Raw genomic sequence first — 21,890 nt, 5'->3', positions numbered from 1 at the left:
AAACTTTATGGGTGCAGATGCTGAAGATGTTTTTGAACACCTTGCTTCATTATCAACTCCAATAGGTATGGATGCAGGAGACTATGACTGTTTCACTGAAGCTTTAGACAGGCAAAAAAAAAGGTTTTTGGAAGAACCCCATATTGCTTTAGAAAGGTTTCATTTTCATATGCGACAACAACTTTTATGATGAGTCTGTTGATGCCTATTTGTCGACTTTAAGATCTGTGGCGGCTGATTGTGAATTTGGAATTCAAGTGGACACTTGTATTAGAGATCAACTAATAATGTGATGTGCCAATAATAACATTTAAGAACAACTCTTGCGTCATCGAAATCCTACCTTACAGGACTCTATAGAGATAGCTAAAGGTGTAGAAAAATCTATTCTTTCTTTTACTACTATCAATGTAGAAAAAGTGTCAGAAGGGGTGGCTGCCCTTGCAGTTAAGAAACAAATATTGCAAAAAGGTAAACAAATGAAACCTAAAGTACCAAATGTTTCGTCAAAATACAATGGGCCTACCTATCTATATGTACCCGGTGTGGATCTAAATCTTACACTTCCCAATTTAAACATTGCCCAGTAAGAGGAAGAGAGTATTCTAAATGTAAAAAAATTGGACATTTTGGCAATGTTTGTCAAACTTTGGCTAAAAGAGTTTCTGCTCTTTTTGAGGATAATGTAGAAATAGTAGCAGATGAGGAGGATGAGTATAGAAATAAAGTGCTGTGTTTAACTGAAAATTCTATGATTCAGAATGAGGAAACTGAAACTTAAGACAGCAGTCAGAAGAAAGAAAGAGTTTTAATTCCCATTATTTCAGACAAAATACAAGTGGTCATTGATTCCATTACAAATCTTGAGGTAGATAATGAACCGTATGTTCCTCCTTTATGTACCATTGTTATTGATGGTAGGAGTTTAGAGGTAATGGTGGACTCAGGCTCCCTGTACACTATAATTTCGGATTCATTTTTCGTTAAAAATTAGAAAGACAAATTGTTATTACCTAATGATGTAAGAGTATTTGGTTTTGGAGGAAAATAAATTAATATGCTAGGATATTTCATTACAGACATTGCTTTCCAACACAAAAACATCATAGGGAAAGTATATGTATCGGTAGATGGTTTACAAGTTTTGGGTTGGAAACATCAAGGTAGATTTAACATTAGATTAAATCCTAATGCAAAGGTACAAGTATGTATGGCAGAAGAATTGCTATTGATCCAAGATAACATCAAGGAAAATAAGGAATTAGAAGTGTTTTTAGATAAATATAAAATTGAGTTTAGAAAAGAATTTGGGGAAGTCAAAGGATTTTTTCAAAAGATACAACTCAAGAACAAGCATTGGCATAGCCCATAGGTCTCCCCTTTCGGACCTTTTAAGTGTTTAGCCATGCAGCACATGCATACATAGGAGGAAGGACACTGACAGCGATAGGGGTGGGGGGAGGGAGAGAGCAGGAGGCAGAGAAAAATAAGGTGAGACAGAGGAAGAAAGAGGAGAGGAAAAGAAAGGGACAGAGTGACGGAAATGGATAGAGACAGAAGAGTACAAGAGAACAGAGAACGAAGGCTAGCAAAAGAAGACAAACGAAGGACTAAAAGGCAAAAGAGAAATGGAGAAACAAAGTAAGCAAGGTGAGTAGAAGTAAATATAGGGCGGCGAAAAGAAACAAGAGGATAAAAAATACACAGCGCGAAAGGGAGAGACAAAGAAATAAGAACTGTGGAAGAGAAGGGGGAATGAATGAATGAACACATATACAACTGAAATAAAGGCGAAATGAAGGATTTTTACAGAGGATAAAAAGGAAGGAAAGAAGGACGTTAATAGTCCGAGGGACAAAAAAAGAAGGAAAGAGAGATGAAAAGCAGGAATAGTGTGGGGATAAAGATGAAGGAAGGAAATACAGAAAGGCAAAAAGAAGGAATAGAATGGGGAAAAAAAGGAAGTCGAAAGGAAGGAATAGTGCAGGGAATAAGAAGGAAGGAGGCAGGGATATAAGTAGAGTATATGGGGAGATGGTTGAGTGAAAAGGAGTGATGAGCAGGCACAAAGGTGGTAACAAATGTGGAAAATGAGGAAAACAATGCTAAAGAAAAAATGACCAAACTACATTAAATGGAATAAAAGAACGAGTGAAAGAAGAAGATGTGTAGGGGAAAATCACAGACGGGTAGGTCTAAGGAAGGTTAGGAATGGAGCCGGCGGTCTGAGCACAAAGTCTAAAAGAAAAAAACAAGTCGGATGCAGGACGGGGTAAGATGAAAACAGAGGCAAATAAAAATGGAGCTAGAAAAGGGGCAAAATGAAGACATAACGTAAGCTGGATTCCTTGTACAAAAGAGAGACAAGGCTAGAGAAAGATTGGAGGGTAACTAGGCCAGAGAGAGAAACAAAGTGAGAGCGTGAAAAACGGATTCACACAAAATGGTAGAATTGATAGGTGTCTGGAAATGTAACAAGCCCAGCTACGTGGCTGAAAAAGTGAAAGCGACCCTTGGAAACATGATACAGAACAGATGGCACCCTGTGCGCCCCTGCTCGCTCCTGCAAGCTGGAGGCCACCACACGCACAAGTTTTGTTAAAGTCTGGAGTGATTCCAAGAAGCCCTCTCCAAGAGCAGCGCATGCGCGCTGCGCTAGGCTCGACCTAAAAATGCTACACCTTCTAAACATAATTTGAGACAGGTGCCATTGTCAGTCTGACACAAACTGTCTGATAGGATTAAAAAGTTGGTGAAGAGGGTGTAATAGAACCGGTTGATGCATCAGTATGGGTTTCTCCGATTGTTTTGGTTAAAAAGAAAAATGGAGAGCTCAGAATGTGTGTTGACTTAAGGTCTGTTAAAAAACAAATTGTGGTTGAGTGTCATCCTTTGCCCAAGGTACAAGGATTAATAGCAAAACTGGATGGAGCAAACAAATGTATGACAACAGATCTCAAATCAGCGTACCATCAATTTGTTCTAACAGAAGATTCACATAACATCACAACATTCATTAGTCCAGAGGGCACTTTTAGGTATGTCAGGATGCCTTTTGGTTTATCATCTGCCGCATCCGTTTTACAAAAATTATGAATTGCCTGTTTGGAGGTATTGATGGGGTGGTGACATTCCAGGATGACATCTTGGTATAGTCTGCATCTGCTGATGAACATCTGGAGACTGTGGGTAAGGTTTTGTCCACTTTAAATGAAAAAGGGATGATGATTAGACTGGATAACTGTCATTTTTTGCATCGGAAGTGGTATATTTGGGACACAGAATTAGTGGGGCAGGTATTGCTCCAAAAGAAGATTTGCCTGATTCCACACAAAAAAATTCAGAACCTCAAAATAAAGACCAGTTCAAATAATTTTTGGGACTTTATGATTATTATTCAAGTTTTGCAAGGAAGTTTGCAGATATTGTGCCGCTTTTAAGATTATGGCTTAAAAAAGGAGTTCAATTTCTTAGGACAAACGAACATGGTGCGGCTTTTGATGCAGTCAAAGAAGCTATTATTGGTTGCAAACCATGAACAACATTTTCTCAAACTGCTTCTAATGTAGTTACTGTTGATTCAAGTGGCACAGGATTGGGAGCTGTTCTAAGCCATTTAAGAGCTAATGTTGAAAATAATGTTGCCTTTGCGTCGGAACCCCTCACTCTCACTGAAACTAAGGACTCCACCATAGAAAGAGAAGCTTTGGGTTGTGCATGGGCAGTTGAGCATTTTAAGACGTATCTCTGGGGCAAACCATTTAAACTTAGAACCAATCATAATCCTTTGATATCTTTACTTTCTAAGAATGGAGCAGGAAGAGCATCATCTAGATTGGTTCGGTTGTATGAATATAATATTTCGGTAGTATATATACCCGGGATGCAGAATGTTCTGGCAGACTGTTTATCTAGACTGAATGGAAAAGTTTTATCTGACGATGAATTAAGTACTCATGAGGAGTGTGTGGTGGCCACTGTAGAAGATGTTGTATTGTCCATTCGACAGGTTATTTCTAAAGAAGAATTGATGGTAGCTACATCAGATGATGAATCCATGAAAGTTTTAAAGGAGTATTTCAATAATGGTTGGCCTCTCGAGAAACATTTATCCAAAGATTTAGCGATTTATTGGAAAGTCAGACATGATTTATCTGTAGCAAAAGAGGTTGTTTTGAAAGGTGAAGCTTTTGTTCCTCCTGTTGGAATTAGAAGGAAGTTGATATCAATTGCCCATTTGGGACATTAAGGGCAAACCAATACCATCAAAAAAGTAAGGGAGTAATTCTGGGGGCCATACATGGACAATGATATTTGTTATTTTATAAAAGACTGTTTGGCGTGTGCAAACTCTGATAAAGTTCTAAAGACACAACAGATTATACATGTTAGTTCGTCTGTCCCAGAAAAGCCATGGAAGAAGTTAGCCATTGATGTGTTGGGGCCTTATGAAGGAATTGGAAATGGCAAAACCTACATTATTGTGGTTATAGTTTATTTCTCTAAATAGGTGGAAATTAAATGGGTCTCACAAGTTGATTCTGACACCATTATTGAATGTTTACAAGAATTATTTAGGAGGGAAGGTTTACCGGAGTATTTAGTATCTGAAAATGGACCACAATTCACCTCCAGTGCATTTTCTTCATTTCTTAAGAAAAGCAATATCCAACATGTGAAGACGGCATTATACTCACCAAACATGAATGGATCAGTTGAAAGGTTTAATAGAACCTTAGTTAAAGGCATTCAATTGGCCATTAAAGCACGCATGAATGTTAAAAAACATGTAGCAGGTGTTATCATTGTACACCACATTACCTGACAACGTTTTCACCATTTATTTTATTAAAAAGTAGAGAACCCAGACAGGAGTTGAATCCAAATTGGTTGAAAGCTAAAGAAAACGTGGTTGATCTTAAAACTATGTACAAAATAGTAAATGAAAACTGTCAGTCAAAAGAAAAGGACATTGTAAGTGGAAGTGTTGATAGAAAGAATGGATTACAAGTAGGTGAGAATGTTAAAATCAAGTTACCTACACATGTAAAAAAAGGCTATTCCAAGTTTTCTGGTGTTTTCAAGGTGCTGAAAATTGGTAATACATCGGCATATTTAATCAATGGTTCATAGAGTTTATCCAGGTTGGCCAAGGTAAATTTCTCCACACAAAAGAAAGGTTATAATTCAAATGATCCTGACTTTGTCAGGGATACTGTAAAGTAAAAAATGTGGGGATTTCAAATTCTCTGCTTGAGGAATATTCATATAGCTTTAATTCACAAGCAAGAAAGAAATTTGATAATTTTATATTGTATTGATATAACCAGTTTATAGGATAGCAGAATATGTTTGTTACTCATAGTTTAGTAGTGTTCATTAATTTTTGCTATTCGTTGACCACTCGGCAGTGGCCCCACTAAAAGAGAAACTGCTGGAATTCGAAGAAGAGGCTCAGTGTGAGGTGAAGTTCCTAGGTGAACATGCACAGGCTAGGGCGGTACGGGGAGGGGGACTGCCCCGGGAGAACCTTGGCATTGCTTTTTCATGCACCATGTTCCATAGCATATGTCACGGAGCTTAGGGGGGCAGACTCACACATGATTAGAGGACCGAGAGAAATCCTTGACACGTTCTCACAATTCTACTCTAAGCTTTATACGTCAACCCATGGCTCTGTCCAGGAGGGCCTTCGGCCCTTTCTCGACTCACTGGAACTGCTGTGGCTGGGTCGGGGACATAGGGAATACTTAGATGACCCCTTTACGGTGGAGGACGTCACCCACGTAATAAAAAGTCTACCTATGGATAAGGCCCCCAGGTCCGACGGCCTACCATGGCCTTCTATAACAAGCATTGGCATAGCCAATAGGTCTCGCCTTTGGGACCTTATGTGTTTAGTTAGAATTTTTGGCTATGTTGTAGAGCATTGTGGCTGCTGTGCATTATGTTGAAAAGTTATAATAAAAAGTGTTAAGCATTTTTGTTTCCTCTATAGAAACGAAGATGATATTTTATATAACTGAAAAACCTTATTAAAAAGAGATTTTAATTAAAAAAATTCTTCTATTGTTTTTGTACTTGCATGTGGCGTGTAATAATGTGGCACTTAATGATATTATTTGTAGTGTATGTTGCATTGAATGCAGTGTATTTATGTAGCATATCATTATGTGGCACTGAGTGGTATTGCTTGGAGTGTATGTTGCATTGAGTGTAGTGTATTTATGTTGTATATAATTATGTGGCACTGAGTGGTATTGCGCGGAGTGTATGTTGTATTTAGTAGTGTTTAATTATGTGGTGTGTAATTATGTGGCATTTAGTGGTCTTTGGAGTGTATGTTGCATTGAGTGCAGTCTAATTATGTAGCATTTAATTATGTCGCAGTGTGTGGTATTATGTGATGTGTATTGATGTTGCATTGAGTAGAGTGTTAAGTATGCGGCGTGTAATTATGTGGCACTTAGTGTTATTATATGTAGTGTATTTATGTTGTATTAGGTAGAGTGTAATTATGTGGCGTGTAAATACGTGGCGTGTAAATACGGGTCACTGAGTGGTAATATGTGGAGTGTATTTAAGTTGCATTGAGTAAAGTGTAATTATGGGTCTTGTAATTATGTGGTATTGAGTGGTAATATGTGGAGTACATTTAAGTTGCATTGAGTAGGTAATTATGTGCCTTGTAATTATGTGGTACTGAGTGGTAATATGTGGAGTGCATTTAAGTTGCATTGAGGGAGTGTAATTATGTGGCTTGTAATTATGTAGTATTTAGTGGAATGTGGAGTGTGTTGAAGTTGCATTGAGTAGAGTGTAATTATGTGGCTTGTAATTATGTGGTACCTATTGGTAATATGCGAAGTGTATTTAAGTTGCATTGAGTAGAGTGTAATTATGTGGCTTTTAATTATGTGGTACTTAGTGGTATGTGGCGATGAGTTTTGGAGCAGTGAGGTGCTGTGTTACAAAATAACTTATTGGTTTAAGAGCAGCTGCTGAGTGTTTCCCCTACATTTCAGGTAACAATAAAAATGTCAAGATAATGCCGGTGGCTAAGACTCGTGTTGAAGAGAGAACAAAGTTTTGTCAAGTGGCAGTCTTGACTCGTCATAAAGTAGCGCACAGGGCTAACATACCTGCTGCAAAGAATGTATACCATGCGGATCACAGAATTGTATTTATGTAGATAGCTCAGCGGGTTACTTCCTTTGTCACAGAGATCCTGTTGTTACTTGCTGTTCTTAAGTTACAATCCTAACATAACACATAAGAACTGCCATCAGAGAACTGCATCGTCTCGGTTAGAAAGTGATGCTTTTTCACCACTCTTTCATCATCCTAATGTTGTTAAATAAAAGGGTTGGTTTGGGTAGAAAAGTGAAATGTGGACATGTGCAAATATTACTGACATTTGCCTGGGCGGATTGCTAAACTAAAAGAGGAAAAATCTGGTAAATCTGGGACGCCTAGTGCAGTCTCCATTTTCAGAGCATGTTTCCATCGTACTTAGGTGTCTGGCGTAAGTAAACAAAATAGCCTGCCTTTTTTCATGGGGGGCATTGGATCTGTAGCACAAAAACACCTTTCTGTCTCCGAGGACATACAAGCTACCTGCCTTTCAAAAAGGAAAGTACATGTGGGGAACTGATAAAGGTGCTGACAGTGTGACAGAGTCTGAACTTCGTAAGCGCTACACCTCTCACACACGTCTTAATATCCTAGAAGAGGCCGCCCCCTCCTGCCGGAATTGAAACCTCGGCTTGAATGACAAATGAATCGGACGAGAATTGGGCAGAGGCGCTAACGTGGGTGCTGATATATGTCTCTCAGCCGCATATAACCTGCAAACTTCAAAGAAATTGTGCTGCACATTATTAGTCTGTTCTCCTTTGCTGAAGCCCTGACAATAAAAAGCGGCTTAGGACGGAAGGTGGTGGTTGATTGGACGGCCTGGGGAAATGCGATCGTGTAAATTGCCCATACCACTGCAAACCTCTATCCGACGTGTGCACACAACTAAAGCTTCCAGCCAGGATTTAAAGGCGCAGGCACTTCTAAGAAGGGTTCGATGTAAATAAGTGCACGTTGAAGTGAACGCGATCCCCCTACCCCGAGGCAGTGTTCATGGCTGCCACGAGGTTTACTCTTAAGGAAAAACAAGGAAAAACGTGGGCGGCATCTGTTTCCAATTAACGCGAACGCAATAATTGGAAACAGATGGCATTGATGCTCGCTCCCGAGCCCCCTAGGCTAGGGAATAAAGAAGGCTGGACAAGCACCCGCCTTGGACCAATTGCGTGCTGTATTTTTTAGAAATTACAGGCCAATTGCGGGTTAATAAAAAAAGAAGCACACGCACAAGAGTGTGTTCAGAGTTCAAAAGCCCTTACTAAATGTCTCGCAGAGCAGCGCATGCGCGCTGGTTCAGGCGAGACCTAAAAACATATGCAGAAGAACTAGCGCTCCATTTGCTTGAATTGTATGAGAAAGCTCATGGGTATTCTACCAGCGTCTATGCGGGAGGCAATCATTATTTTCTTTACTGAAGCCCGGGAAGCCGGAGTACGAACTCAACTCTTACAGGCCACTTTCATTAATAAACGTAGACGTAAAGATATTGTCAAAAGTGGTCGCTAATCGTCTGCAGCCTCTGCTCCTGCTAATTGCACGCCTAGATCTATCGGTCTTTATTCCTGGGCGCTCTACTTCCCATAACCGGAGGACCTTTTTAACAGTAGTCCATTATTTGCACCCAGACTCACAGGCAATATCAGTGTTTCTTGACGCTACAAAAGCATTTGATATGCTAGAATGGGTATACCTGTTTGCAGTCTTCGAGCAGATGGGGTTTAGTACTTTATTTCTTAGCCTCATACGACTGCTTTATACGATGCCTTCAGCATGGATACGCGTGAACGGCAGGCTTTCAGATTCGTTCGATATATCGCGTGGTACAAGGCAGGGGTGCCCTTTGTCCCCCTTGCTCTTCGCGATGGAACCCTTAGCAACACGCATCAGACAGCACCACACAGCTAGAGGACTAGGGTTTAGCACAAGGAGCCTCCTCATATCCCTATAAGCTGATGATGTGACACTATACATTAAAAACCCATCGGCTAACTTGGTCCCGATACTCCGAGAATTTATAAAGTTCGGGGGGTTATCTGGTGTCTCGATCAGCTGGGCTAAATCCACTGTATTCCCATTGACAGATGCAACCATTCCCTTCCAAACAGAATTTCCACTTAAGTGGGCTGCTGGACCGGTGAAATACCTTGGTGTGTGTCTAAGCAGGTACAAGCAGGAGATCTGGGTTATGAATTATGGACGCACTGTCTCATGGCTGGAGGAAAAGATTATGGCATGGGCTGGGCTCCTCTTGTCCCTGGCTGGGAGAATTGCAATAGCTAAGATGGTGATGTTGCCGAAGTTATTGTATTTAATCGTAAATATCCCGATCCCTCTCACGCAGGGATATTTTGAAGTTGTCGCGCATACTGGAATTGGTGCTCAATTTCCTGGCAAGCGCACTGTACTAGATGTAAATGAAACCGATAAGAAGATTTATAGCACAGCGAATAAATGACTGTGTGGCGGCGTCTGTACTAAGCTAAAATAGACGTGCCAAACTGTAATTTAGTAATTACCTGTAAATATTAAATTGAATGATAAACAGTAAAAAAAAGGTACTAAGGTGTGGAGACAAAGAAGAAAATCTTTGGGAGCAGAGTTAATATTCCCAGAAGTAAAAGATTAACGGAGAGCAGAAAAAACTGTTTTAAGGCATACAAAATGGAAACTCCTCACCACATAAAAATAGCGTGCGCAAAACAGCGAAAAATAATACTACTTACCTTAGAGTATCCAATTCAAGGCATCCTTCAGGATATAGCTGGTGAGGAAGACTGTAGAAAAAGACATGAAAGAAAGAGTAGTTAAATGCAAGGTAACAAGCTAACACATGTAATGTTTTAGCCTACAGCACCAGAAGGAAGGCAATATTTTAAGACACAAAAGAATACTAGAAGAGAGGCATTGGTCACTCACCGACAGGGTAGGTTTACAGAATAAAAAACAACACGTATGCAAAGAATAGTTATTAAGTTGAGATATCTTTTAAGTTTAATGTGAACATTTATTTTCAGTGCAACAACAGTCAGCCCAGGAGAAAAGCTGAAGATAGATAGACGTCCAGGCTGAAGAAAGAAGAGTATTCAAGGCGGTCGCTGGGAAGACCGAGGGAGGCATTGGGAACTTGCGACGTTTTGCTCCTGTGTTTTAGAGAAGAGCATAGATCTGACAATACCAATCTCAGAGGATCAGTGGGCATACTACTGTGCACAACTCACGGCCTTGTCCCCTAACTACAAGTTGTGCCTGATTTATTCAAGTACCTCCACAAATTCTATAGGACCCCTTCCCAACTTCCCCGCATGGGGATCAAGGAAGACGATAGTTGCTGGAGATGTGGTCTAGCTCCGGCCACATTTTTGCACATGGCATGGAGTTGTCCACGGCTGTCTCTCTTTCGGCCTGACATATTCACTACAATACATGACATTATAGGCACAGTAGTAGACCCGAACCCCTTGTTGGGATTACTGGGATATTTAAAAGATACACCAGTCGCTTTCTGGAGATTACATGCTATGCTACTGCTCTTTGCTAAGCGCCGAGTGGCCATGCATTGGGGAGGAGGGGAGTTCCTACCAAGAAAGAGTGGATTCAAGATGTAACATTTGGACACACGCAACTAAATACCTACTGGGAGCTGATGCCAACAGCATCTCTGCCCAGGGACATATGGGGGCCATTTCTGGAGTGGGCACAAACACAATACAGTGGAGGGGAGGGTTCCCAGGGGGAACCTGGGATTCATAAACAAGAGATCAGAGAATTCGTAATGGGTAGTGAGTGGAATATCGGCAGATTACCATACAAGGGCTCCACATAGCTGTGTGTGGGACTGGCGGGCTGCACCCTCAGGGGGAGTTGGAATGTAACAGAATGATTAAATCCACGCTATAAAGCCTCCTGTAAAATAGTCATCTACTGTTTAACACACTTGTCTGATTTATATAAGTGGAAATGTATACTGGAATTACTGTATGTAATAACTAATGCACAAAAGTAATCAATCCAATATGAGAATGTGGGCAACTGGCTATTTGTTTGTTATGTTTGTTATTTCTGTTTACAAAGGCCAATAGATAAATAAATAAAAAATACATTTTGCTATTCGTTCATTTAGTTATTTATTTTAGTTTTTTAGATCTCGTCTACGCAGCGCGCATGTGCTGCATAGGAGGACCTTTAGCCATTGTTCTGCTCTTTTTCGAAGCACGTACTGCTTGTGGCGGCATCCACCTTGCGGGAGCGCACAGGGGCACGCCACAAGCACAAGTATGTGCTTCCAGAAAGAGCTGCCTGCGCACGCACGCACGCACCACTCCCGGGCCAGCAAACACACGATTGCAGTGCCAGCAGTGGGTTTTGCTTTTACTGTGACAAGCACGCGTGTGCTACTCCCCCTGTGCTGCAAAGATTGTAAACAAAACCAATCTCTGCTCAGTCTGTACTATATTCTCTATATACTTTTTTTTTTCTCCTCCGCCGATTCCTCAGACTATTTTCGCCGTCATTATCGATGCTCAAAACGGTCAATTTGTAATCATTTTACCCGGTTATGCACTGTAGCGTTATTCCCCATTTTGTGTGTTCTGTAACCCTATCTTATACTGAATCAAGGGTGATTATGCATGTTTTTCATTTTTCACTGTATTTTGTTTTAGAGAGTTGGGGGCAAACCACTTCTCTCATATATGGAAATAATTTGTATATTTTGAGTTTTCCTCATTAGATTTTGTTTTTCTGAATCCATAAAGATAATTAAGTGTTTTGAAAAACTGCGAGTCTCCTTGGACCATTGCAGTAGGGTTGCAGGCTACTAAAGGGTGAATGTGCACCACAGAGGGGGCTGCACACCTCGGCTTGCACGGTCCCGCCTCGTGCCTGCACCCGCCACGGGTCAAGCCTGCAGGCCGGAGGTGACCGCACTGCAGCAGAGGCTCCGCTGTCCGTTACATTTCATCACGCTCCTCCCCTTCTGTCAGCGCGCAAGCCTTAGGTTTACAGTTACCAGCTGACCCGCCACTGACCCAATTACGGAAATGCACCTGATGCAATGGCGGAGCAGCTTTTATGCTTACTTTCTCCGCTCTCTCGTTGTTTTCTGAATCACTCCCCTCCTCTGTCTCCTCCAACACACCACCAACCTAGTTTCTGGTCACTATTCTGTTATTTCTTGACTTCTCACCTCCCATCACTTTCCTGCCCGCCGTTGACCCTGGTTCTACCTGCTGCCCTGTTACTCTCCCATCTCCACATTTCTAACCTTCTCTCCCTTCGCCCCTCCCTCCATCCACAGTCCATCCTCCCCATAGATTCCACTCACCTTTCCCTTCCTACACCCATTTCACAGATACTTACTTACCCCATTATCTGATGATCTGGATGACACACTACCTCATATAGAGACTCACTCACACCCCTTTGATTCAGAGCTGACATTATCACACCTGCTTGAAACTGTTCCTGGCCCATCCCCCACCTCCTTCCCCTAGCCTATCCATTCCAGGTCTCTCACCCCTATTAATTCGGGGACTTCTATAGCGCGGACCATATGAAGGTGGTGTCGGCACACTTACAGTTTGACATAGTAAGTGAAACTTTGTATACATAGTCACATAATGTCACATACGTATTTACAGAGGAAGACTTACACGCATGAATAATATAGTTGCATATTCAGGAATGCAGAGAACGCACACGAAGATTTAGTTCAAACCGAACGTAATTTTTTGTGTTGAGATAGATTATTTATTTGTTAGCTGAGCCTGTTTAAGAGGACATGGTATCAGGTAAAGAGGAATCCTTTCACACTTATTTTTAAAACTATGGGCTAGATTCACAAAAAAGTATGACAAGTATTTGTGGAGATATGCGCCTGAACATTCTTTTACCAGTCCGGCCATATACGCTTATATAGATATACACACACCGACGCATGCGCACACCCATATAGGCCTGTACCCGCACACTCAGACACTGTTGCACAAATGCACGAACAGGCTCCGGACTCGTACAAAGCATATACCCCTACACTCCGATACAAACAGACACAAATACGTGCACACACTCAACCACACATGCAACATATGTACACATGCACCCATATAGACACAAACACCCACATATCACACCGGTATGATCACACATACAGTATATACACATGCACACAAACATGCATACAAACATATACACATATCTTTAAGTGGGATGGAAAAGCTGGGGAGTCTGCTTTGCGGCGAAGGTCTTCTTCTGTTACTTCTAAAAACCTCCGTGAGAATGCATTCTGCCCATTACTTACAGTTGGCTTCATGTTTTGTAATTCACAATTGCTTGCTATCTGTTTGCTGGCTTTATTTATTTTAGGCTGTCCAGCATCTAGCATCTTTGTCCCACACATGGTGCATAGCCTGTTTATCACGTGCTGCATGACTAAACACCTATAAGGTCCCAAAGGCGAGACGTATTGTACTCACACATGCAGCCATTCACCCCAGACACTCACTAATAGTCACTCACACATGAAGTCATTTATGAAACACCTACTTAAACAGCCACTCACTCACCTATACAGCCACTTACACACCCAGTCACTTACTCATACAGCCATTCAGACACCCACTCACTCACCCATATAGTCACTACACACCCACTTACTCACTGATAGAGCCACTTACACCGTCACTCACCCACCAATACAGCCACTCACACAGCATCTCAATCACCCACAGCTAATTACACAATCACTTATACACACATAAAGCCACTCACACACCCATGCGCACAAGGATACATACAGTCACACAGCCACTCACATGATATATATTAAAAGTATTATCACTCATTAGTAGTACACCTAGTATACTACTTTAAGTTTTGTAGAACCTTAGTATATGTTTAATGTAAACGGTGTGGGAGATATGATTCCAAGTACTGTGAAGGCCCTCTGTTTAGACCCTCCAGGATTTCACGATTTGCCGCGAAATCGGCACTTTTGTAAAAATGCCGCGATTTTTACAAAAGTGCCCGCGAAATCGGCACTTTTGTAAAAATGCCGCAATTTTTACAAAAGTGCCTGCGAAGTCGGCAATGTACAACCCTTGGACCTAATCCCGTAGTTGATGATGTTCTGCCCCCACAGGCAGAGGCGCAACTAGAGCCAAATTTGTTTTGGGGGGGGGGGGGCTGAATCTTTATGCAATAGGCAGAGTGGAGCTGCAGGGGCTCTTAGAAGGGGTGAAACAACAGCGAGGCCTCATTAACATGCAAATGGTCTTTTAAAGACCTGTGAAGTGCTCGGGTGCGGCTGTGTGTGTGTCCGGGAAGCTGTCCGGGCTGCCACACACGACCGGGGGGGGGGGGGCTGAAGCCCTTTGCGTCCCCTCAATCAGGTCACCTGCTGTCCATACACTTCTGTGAGGTGGAGGCAGCATCTGATCTACTCAAGACATCTGATGGCCCAGCAAACCGGGAGCGCTTTCTACTCTGCAGGATCCTGATCCAATATAAATAAAGGACCTGATCCAAAAGGCCTTGAAGGCATGTAAAGCACAAGGGCAAAGAGCAACTCTGTGTGGTGCAGACCTGTGGGCTATCGCCAGCGCCTCTGACCTATCGCGGAGACCCTGATTAATCCCATGTAAAATATTAGGAGTGCCCCCGTACCTACTCATTTCCCGTTTCCTTGACATGATGTTAAAATTATAATCTTAATTTATTTATAAAACATTAATTTAGAGGTTGACTTTTAAGTGCCATTTATTTAGGTCTAGCATGTGCGTTTTTTATTTTTTTATTTTACTGATATGGTTTTATAGGTTTTGTCCCAAAACAAACTATATTTGATTGATTGAGAATATATTTTTACATGCCAAACATTTTCAAGGCTTGGCTCGTGCATGGACTCTTTGAGCCAAGACTGACCCTTAGCTCGGCTTGTGGTTAATTTATTGGCTCACTCACCTCTGCTTAATAGAAATATCGATCCTGGGCAGAGATAACGTGTCTTTAATTATTCTGCAGTGAAACTAGGGGTTACCAGGGATTGTGTGCTAAATTCTGTATATTAGCTGGTTACAAATTGAGGCAAACACGAGAGTATTTTTTACAAATATTCTTCCCTTCTGCAAATTAGGAAGTTAGCTTTAGGATGTGGGAAGAAGAAACCAGAATCATTTCGAGCTTTAAAATAAATGGTCAGTGGTAGGATTTCAAAAGATTTGCATACTAATAAAGTCAGTTATTTTTCTCACAGTGGGCCTTCTCAGACCTGCTCAACGGGCCATGGCCTGTCCACGAAAGCGGTGTCCAGCCGCCCTCAGACTTTTAGGCGAGAAAAGGGTTAAGGATGTGCCAAACACCAGTCCCGCCATGTGTCAAAAGGTGTGATAACTGCTACCAACCTATACTAAAGCAAATCGAGAATTGCATTTCCAAAGGATAACAGCCTTCACCTGTGGGCTGCTTCCTCTCTTCCATATTCCAGGTTGCCTATTCAAAGTGGAATACTCTGCTAAAAGAGTTTCCATTGATTTAAGGCTGAAAATGAATGATTATGAGTAAAATAAAGTGCCGCAAAAATGCCGCTAAATTTCCATATTTGTGCCGCTAAATTTCCATATTTGTGCCGCTAAATTTGCAAATCCATGCCGCTATATCCTGGGGGGTCTGGTTAGGCCCTCAGTGCTCCCAAAAGCAGTCTTCTAGACCCGGACAGCACAACATGGCTGCTGCCAACAAGAGACACGATTCTGCCCTCCTGCTGCTGAGCCAAGCTGGAGCAGGGGAAGGCAGAACAATAGGCATCCTGTCACAGGGAGATGTGACCACTTCCCAGAAAGGGTGTAGTGTATTGGGGCAGGGTGGGAGCGCTGGCCAGCGCCACATAGTCTGCAGGCAGGGCACATTTGGTGCCCTCCGTGCATAGTCCAGCTCATACCAGCTCAGGGAGTTGTTGCCTCCTGCTCTGGCATGAAGCCCCTCCTCAGGGAGGGACCCCTGTATCGTCTCAACCCTTTCCTTAGAGTACTTAAGGGCTTACCTGTGGTTGGGTCCTTAGATTCGTCGATGGACATGATACAATTCAGACACCACTTCAACTTCGACCGTCTGGGCACTCTGGACTTCGTTGGACTTTGCTCTGGGGATCAAGGCTGCAACCGTGAAGACTCCTGCTGCTCCTGATCTCTTCGCCCTGCTAGTCTGCTGCAACGTCCGTGCCTGTGTTCCATACAGGAACCTGCCCAGGGCCTGTGGACATCCAAGACACCAGAAGGATCCTCCCTTGAAGTAAAGGAGTCACTTCCCTGCATCTGCAGGCACCACAACTATGCTGACTGATCCTGGGCTTCTACGGACTCTGGAAGGCTCAGCGACACAGGTGGTGGTTCTTCACATCCCTCGAGGCCTGCGCTGTCTTCTCACCAAGTTTGAGGCCAGTATCCCTAGTCGGAGCCGCAGGAATCGAACCCCAGTGCACCGCGTTGACTTGCAGTTGCAAAGGCGTATGGGCTTCCTTCTACCAAGATATTCAGGCTCCAAGTAGCCACAACCTCAAACATCTCCAGTGACCAGAATCTTCGACCACACCGCATTGCTTGCACCGTGGGCCTGCTTCTTTGGTAGCTGCTCGAGGTCCTCTTGCGACTCCAGTGCCTCTGGCCTGTGGGTTGTATCGAGGGTCAAATTTTGAATTCTTTGGGCTCCCCTGATTGCTCGGGCCTGCCCTGACTCCCCTGCTTATGGTGAGTCTCCTGGACCTTGCTGGTCCCTACATTGCACCTTCTTCTACTCCTTCGTTGGTTGCAGTTGTTAAGGCATGTTGGTGCTCCTGCCGGACACCGACCCCTCAGCTCTCGACATCTGATTTGGAACAGCTTGCTACGGTTCCTGGTCTTCAACAGCATCACCTGGTCCACACAGCTGTATTTTCATGGTCAGCTCTCCTGCAACACCCGACATCGGTGGGCATTTGTCTTCCGTGCCTCCTGGTCACTCCTGTGTGGCATAGACTATGTCCCCTCTGCTTGCAGGTTCCTCACATCTTGAATCCACCTTTGGGTTCAACCGGACACTTTCACCTTCTCCAGCAGCGGCATCTTTCTTAAGTCTCCCATTGAGTTCAACGACGGTTTCCAACGCCACTTCACACCTAGGCCCCCGGATTCCCTGGTGCAGGTATCCTGGTTCCTAAGGTATCCACGGGTGGGGTGGCTCTCCAACCTCTTGTCTTCCACTGGGTTTCTTCAGGGTTCACTGGGAAGGGTCCTCTTTCTATAAAATTGCAACCGCAACTTACACAATGATTTGCACAAAGAACGCGGTTGTGTTCCTACACTGCACACGACGTCCGTGGGGCTTCTAGAAACTCACCTTGGGTGGTTCCTTGCATCCCCGGAACTTCTATATCCTCTGACTATTGTCTTAACTTGAGTCGTGGTTCGCATACCACTATTTTAGTTTATGGTTTGGTCTTCCCCTGGGGACCACTGTGTATTCTGCTACTTACCTGTTTCTATTGAAAAGTATTGTGTGCATTGTGGATATCTGCGGCTAGGAGATATCTTTATGTGTTAGTGAGTGTCTTATAATGAATACATATTTTTATAACTACACTGTGTGGTTCTTTTTAACTTAATCTATACCTATAAGATTGTGTTCTGGTAAAACAAGCTGATTTACACTCTGTAAGGATCGGAGGAGCAAGCAGGACGAAACAGAAGAAGAAGATGCGGGCGGCGACGAGAAGAGGGCGGAGACCCAGGAGAGAGCACTGTACACCGCGGTCAAGCCCGGAGGCTCATAGAGGAGAGAGGATGCCCCGGGTCCCTACGCCACGGTCCTGGACACGGGACGTGGTACGAAACGAGTACCCTTGGGATCGTTTGGGTGGGGGTGGTGGGGAGGCATGGGGAATTAGGTCACCCGTGTGTTTTAGTTCTCTTTTTTTTTATATACCACGCCGGCTTTTCCCCTCACGCCCCTCCCTCACTGTCCGCTATATTCTGGTGACGGTAGCACACGCTGAGAAGCCCCTAGCCTGCCAGTAACTCCTGGTTGTCTCTCTTTGTTTTTCCCCTTTTGCTGCACAACTGAACCGGCGGGGGAGGTCGGGAGGAGCCAAGATCTACTATTCTCAAAGGACTGAAGAGAAGACCAAGAAGAATAAAGAATCAGCCTGTTATAGGACACCATCCCTGTTGCAAAGAACTTTGCAGTTCCTTTACTTTTGTTTTGACCAAAAACAGTTCTTACCTGAGAGCCATCCCAGGAAAGACTACAAGAAAAGAAATAAACCTTTTTTTGTGCAAAGTACACTTGGTTTGTTTCCTGGTGCTTTGTCACACCCCACACCACTACACACTCCTTCTGGACTACGCCTGAAGGTTGCTCTCCATAGCTACCACTTAGAGAGCTTTACAAGGTTGTCTACGACCACTAAAATCACCACTAAAATCACCATAAGGGATGCCTGGTTCAGTGCAAGGTGCCTAATTACATAGGTGTACATCATTTACTGACCCAGCCTCTCACAGAAGACAACAGGGTTCACAGTATAAAATCCTAGACACTAAAGGCAAACTTACAACCCACCTATATTTAAATGAAACTGTTACAAGTGTGCTGCAAATTAAATACAATAGAGTCTTGTTTTCTTCAAAATCAAAATATAAAAAAGTGGATACTGAAACCCAAATTACACCCACCTATGTTTAGTGTGCTGCAAATGAAACACAATAAAGTTTGGCTTTCTTCCTGGGTAGAGTTGATTAAAGAACCATTAGCAAAACCAAGTCCAGAAACACAATATGGTTGTGGACGTGGGTGAAGGGACGACCGTGACACCAACCGTAGGGTTTAAGGACGGTTTTATTTTTATAGTTCTGACAGGCTTATTAACCAACGTCTTTCGAGTCCTGAAAGTTAGTCTCTCCCGGGCAAAGGCACTGGAGTCCGTGGCGCTGTTCGTCTATAGGCGTTTTCCCCAGGAAGTGGCGTTCTTTCTTCGGGCGTCGGGAATCTCTCCACATGTAAGAAAGAAGACCAACAGGACGGAAAGCCGTTAGGTCACAGTCCTCTACAGGGTTTGCACCAAGGGGGCCCAGGGAGTGTGTGGTTTACACCCGGTGTGACTATTCGTATCTACAGTGCTCAGTGCAAGAGGGGTACGGTAAGAAAAGGTAGGGTGAGGGTAAGGGGGGGATGGAGTGGAAGGTCGTGGAGGAAAGATTTATATACAGCTGCGCACTACACGCTATCGTTACGCTTTCCTAGCCAAGCCGCCAAACGCCGCCGTACCTGTGTCAGCCACACTCCTCCCTCGGGAGTGTGGCACGGCGGTCCGCAGGGTCGTTGGCCTCCTGGCTCGCCTTGTGGTTCAGCTTCTCCTCCAGCTCCTCTGGAGGCTCCTTCTTCGGTCCTTCCGGTTTCTGCTTCCAACGTGCTCCGCTTCTCCGTCTCCTCGGGTTCCGCCTTCCTCCTCGCGGTGTCTCCACACACTGTGTACAGGACTTCCCCTGTTTTAACCAATCCAGAGCCAGGGACGTCACGGAGGGTCGGGGCTTCACCCTCGTATGCCGACGCCCACTTAAAGGGCCCGCTGTCTTCGTATTCGCTAGCAGTCTCGTTTCCGTGTACCCACTCGTGATCCTGTGGAGAAGCCGGAAATGACAGATCAGAAGAGGTCGGACTCCACCATTCCCGCCGGGTAAGGTCACCAGTTTTACATTCCTCCCCCCCTGGATTCTCCCGATCGGGGAGAATGGGCATTCTGGAGAGAAAGTCAGCGTTCCCATTGTCAACCCCCTTCCGATGCACAACCTTGAAGGCAAACGGTTGCAGGAAGAGAAACCAGCGAAGTATTCTAGCGTTCTGGGACCTGTTTCGGTGCATCCACTGGAGGGGAGCGTGATCTGAATACAAGGTGAAAGATTTACCCTCCAGGTAATACCTCAGTTTGTCAATGGCCCACCTGATGGCGAGGCACTCCTTTTCCACCGTGGGGTACTTCTGTTCCCTTGGATGGAGCTTTCTGCTGACATAGAGCACAGGATGTTCGACGCCGTCATCCCCTTCCTGTGATAGCACAGCTCCTATGCCGGTGTCAGAGGCATCAGTCGCTAGTGAAAAGGGCTTCTCAAAGTTAGGCGGGATGAGAACCGGACTGGTGGTAAGGGCATTTTTCAGTGTTTGGAACGCCCTGATGGCACCGTCTGATGGTGGGCTTGGCAGTACGTTTTTGACGTGTTTCTGCAAAAGGTCTGTTAAGGGACTAGAAAGATCTGCGAAGTTTTTTATAAACCTTCGATAGTACCCTATAAGACCTAGAAAGGCTCGTAACTGTTTCTTTGTAGCTGGGAAAGGAGTTCCCGTTATGGCTTTGATCTTTTCCTCCTGGGGTGCTATGACTCCTTCCCCTAACATGAAGCCCAGGTATTTCACCTTTGGGAATGCCGCTCTTGATTTTTTTGCATTCACATGGAGTCCGGCTGCCTGTAGTGCGGTTAATATATTGGACACATGTATCAGATGTTCTTTCCAGGATGAACTAAAGATTACGATATCATCCAGATACACCGAACTGTATGAGGTGTGTTTTGCCAGCACTGTGTTCATTAACCGCTGAAAGGTAGCAGGGGCTCCATGGAGTCCAAATGGCAAGACAGTAAACTCAAAGAGCCCATCTTCTGTTGCAAATGCCGTTTTGTGGCAATCCTCCTCCCTGAGTGGTACCTGCCAATAGCCCTTGGTCAGGTCTAGAGTGGTAATGTAACGGGCATCCCCGATCCTCTCTATTAGTTCGTCCACACGGGGTATTGGAAATGCATCAAAAGAGGACACGGCATTTAGGGCTCTGAAGTCCATGCAAAAACGGGTAGACCCGTCAGGTTTAGGGACCATAACTATAGGTGAGGACCAATTACTTTTAGATGGTCTGATCACCCCTAGGCGAAGCATGTCCTGTACCTCTTTTCGTACATCAGCCCTTTTTGCAGCTGGAATGCGATAAGGCCTTTGCTTTACTATTTGACCCTCTTTTGTTCTTATCTGATGCTCTGCCAAATGGGTGCACCCAGGTGTGTCTGAGAAAATAGGGGAGAAGGGCAGGAGAGTCGACCTTAGCTCTTCTTTCTCTACTTCTGTTAACTCGGGGTTCACTGGTAACTGACTCAAGGTGGACCCATTCTTTTCTTCCGGTAGAGTGAAGTTGGCCTGACGTGGACACGGTCCAATCCATTTTTTTAGAAGGTTGATATGGAAAGTTTGTCTCCTATTCTGGGACATTTGTAAACTGTATGTTGTACGACCATACGTTTCCATAACTCTATAGGGACCTTTCCACTCACTTCGGAATTTTTGGGTTGAGGAAGGAAGTAGTACCAGAGCCCAGTCCCCTTTTTCTAGGGTCCTCCACTTCTTTCCTTTGTCATAGCATTGTTTTTGAGCAACTTGAGCTTTCTCTAAGTTTGAATATGCCAGGTCTCTCAATTTACCTAACCGAGATCTCAATTGCTGGGTATAGTCTAACAAACTTCTCTGCTCTGCAGCCCCTTCTGTTTCCCATGCTTCCCTTGTGATTTCCAACAAAGATCGGGGTTGGCGGCCATAGAGCAATTCGAAGGGTGAAAATCCCAAACTACTCTGTACCTGAGCTCTTATGACATACAACGCTAGAGGTAAGACTCTGTCCCAATCCTTATTTTCGGAAGTCAGTAGTTTTTTCAAGGTGGTTTTTAGGGTTCTATTGTACCTCTCCA

At 43.9% G+C, this 21,890-nt stretch overlaps 2 protein-coding genes across 7 annotated transcripts in view; one reads left to right on the top strand and one right to left on the bottom strand.

Annotated features, from left to right (window-relative positions):
- Positions 1-21,890, bottom strand: part of LOC146799812 (uncharacterized) — a 79,511-nt gene that overhangs the window by 25,284 nt on the left and 32,337 nt on the right. The window contains exon 2 of the mRNA XM_085620691.1: positions 9,861-9,911. The gene's annotated coding sequence lies outside the window, so the exon portion shown is untranslated. The remainder of the gene's footprint in view (positions 1-9,860; positions 9,912-21,890) is intronic.
- The window catches only part of LOC146799811 (uncharacterized), a 373,412-nt gene continuing 363,877 nt past the window's right edge, over positions 12,356-21,890 (top strand). For 3 of the 6 annotated variants that reach the window (XM_085620690.1, XM_085620686.1, XM_085620684.1), the window contains exon 1: positions 12,358-12,724. In XM_085620690.1, the coding sequence (XP_085476816.1) occupies positions 12,689-12,724 (36 nt within the window). In that variant the 5' untranslated portion in view covers positions 12,358-12,688. Of the gene's footprint in view, positions 12,725-21,890 lie in introns of all 6 variants that reach the window. The other 3 variants (XM_085620688.1, XM_085620685.1, XM_085620681.1) reach the window with 3 other exon arrangements.

Source organism: Triturus cristatus, chromosome 8, assembly GCF_964204655.1.
Source record: "Triturus cristatus chromosome 8, aTriCri1.1, whole genome shotgun sequence".
Taxonomy (NCBI): domain Eukaryota; kingdom Metazoa; phylum Chordata; class Amphibia; order Caudata; family Salamandridae; genus Triturus; species Triturus cristatus.
This window is presented reverse-complemented; position numbering and strand designations above follow the sequence as displayed.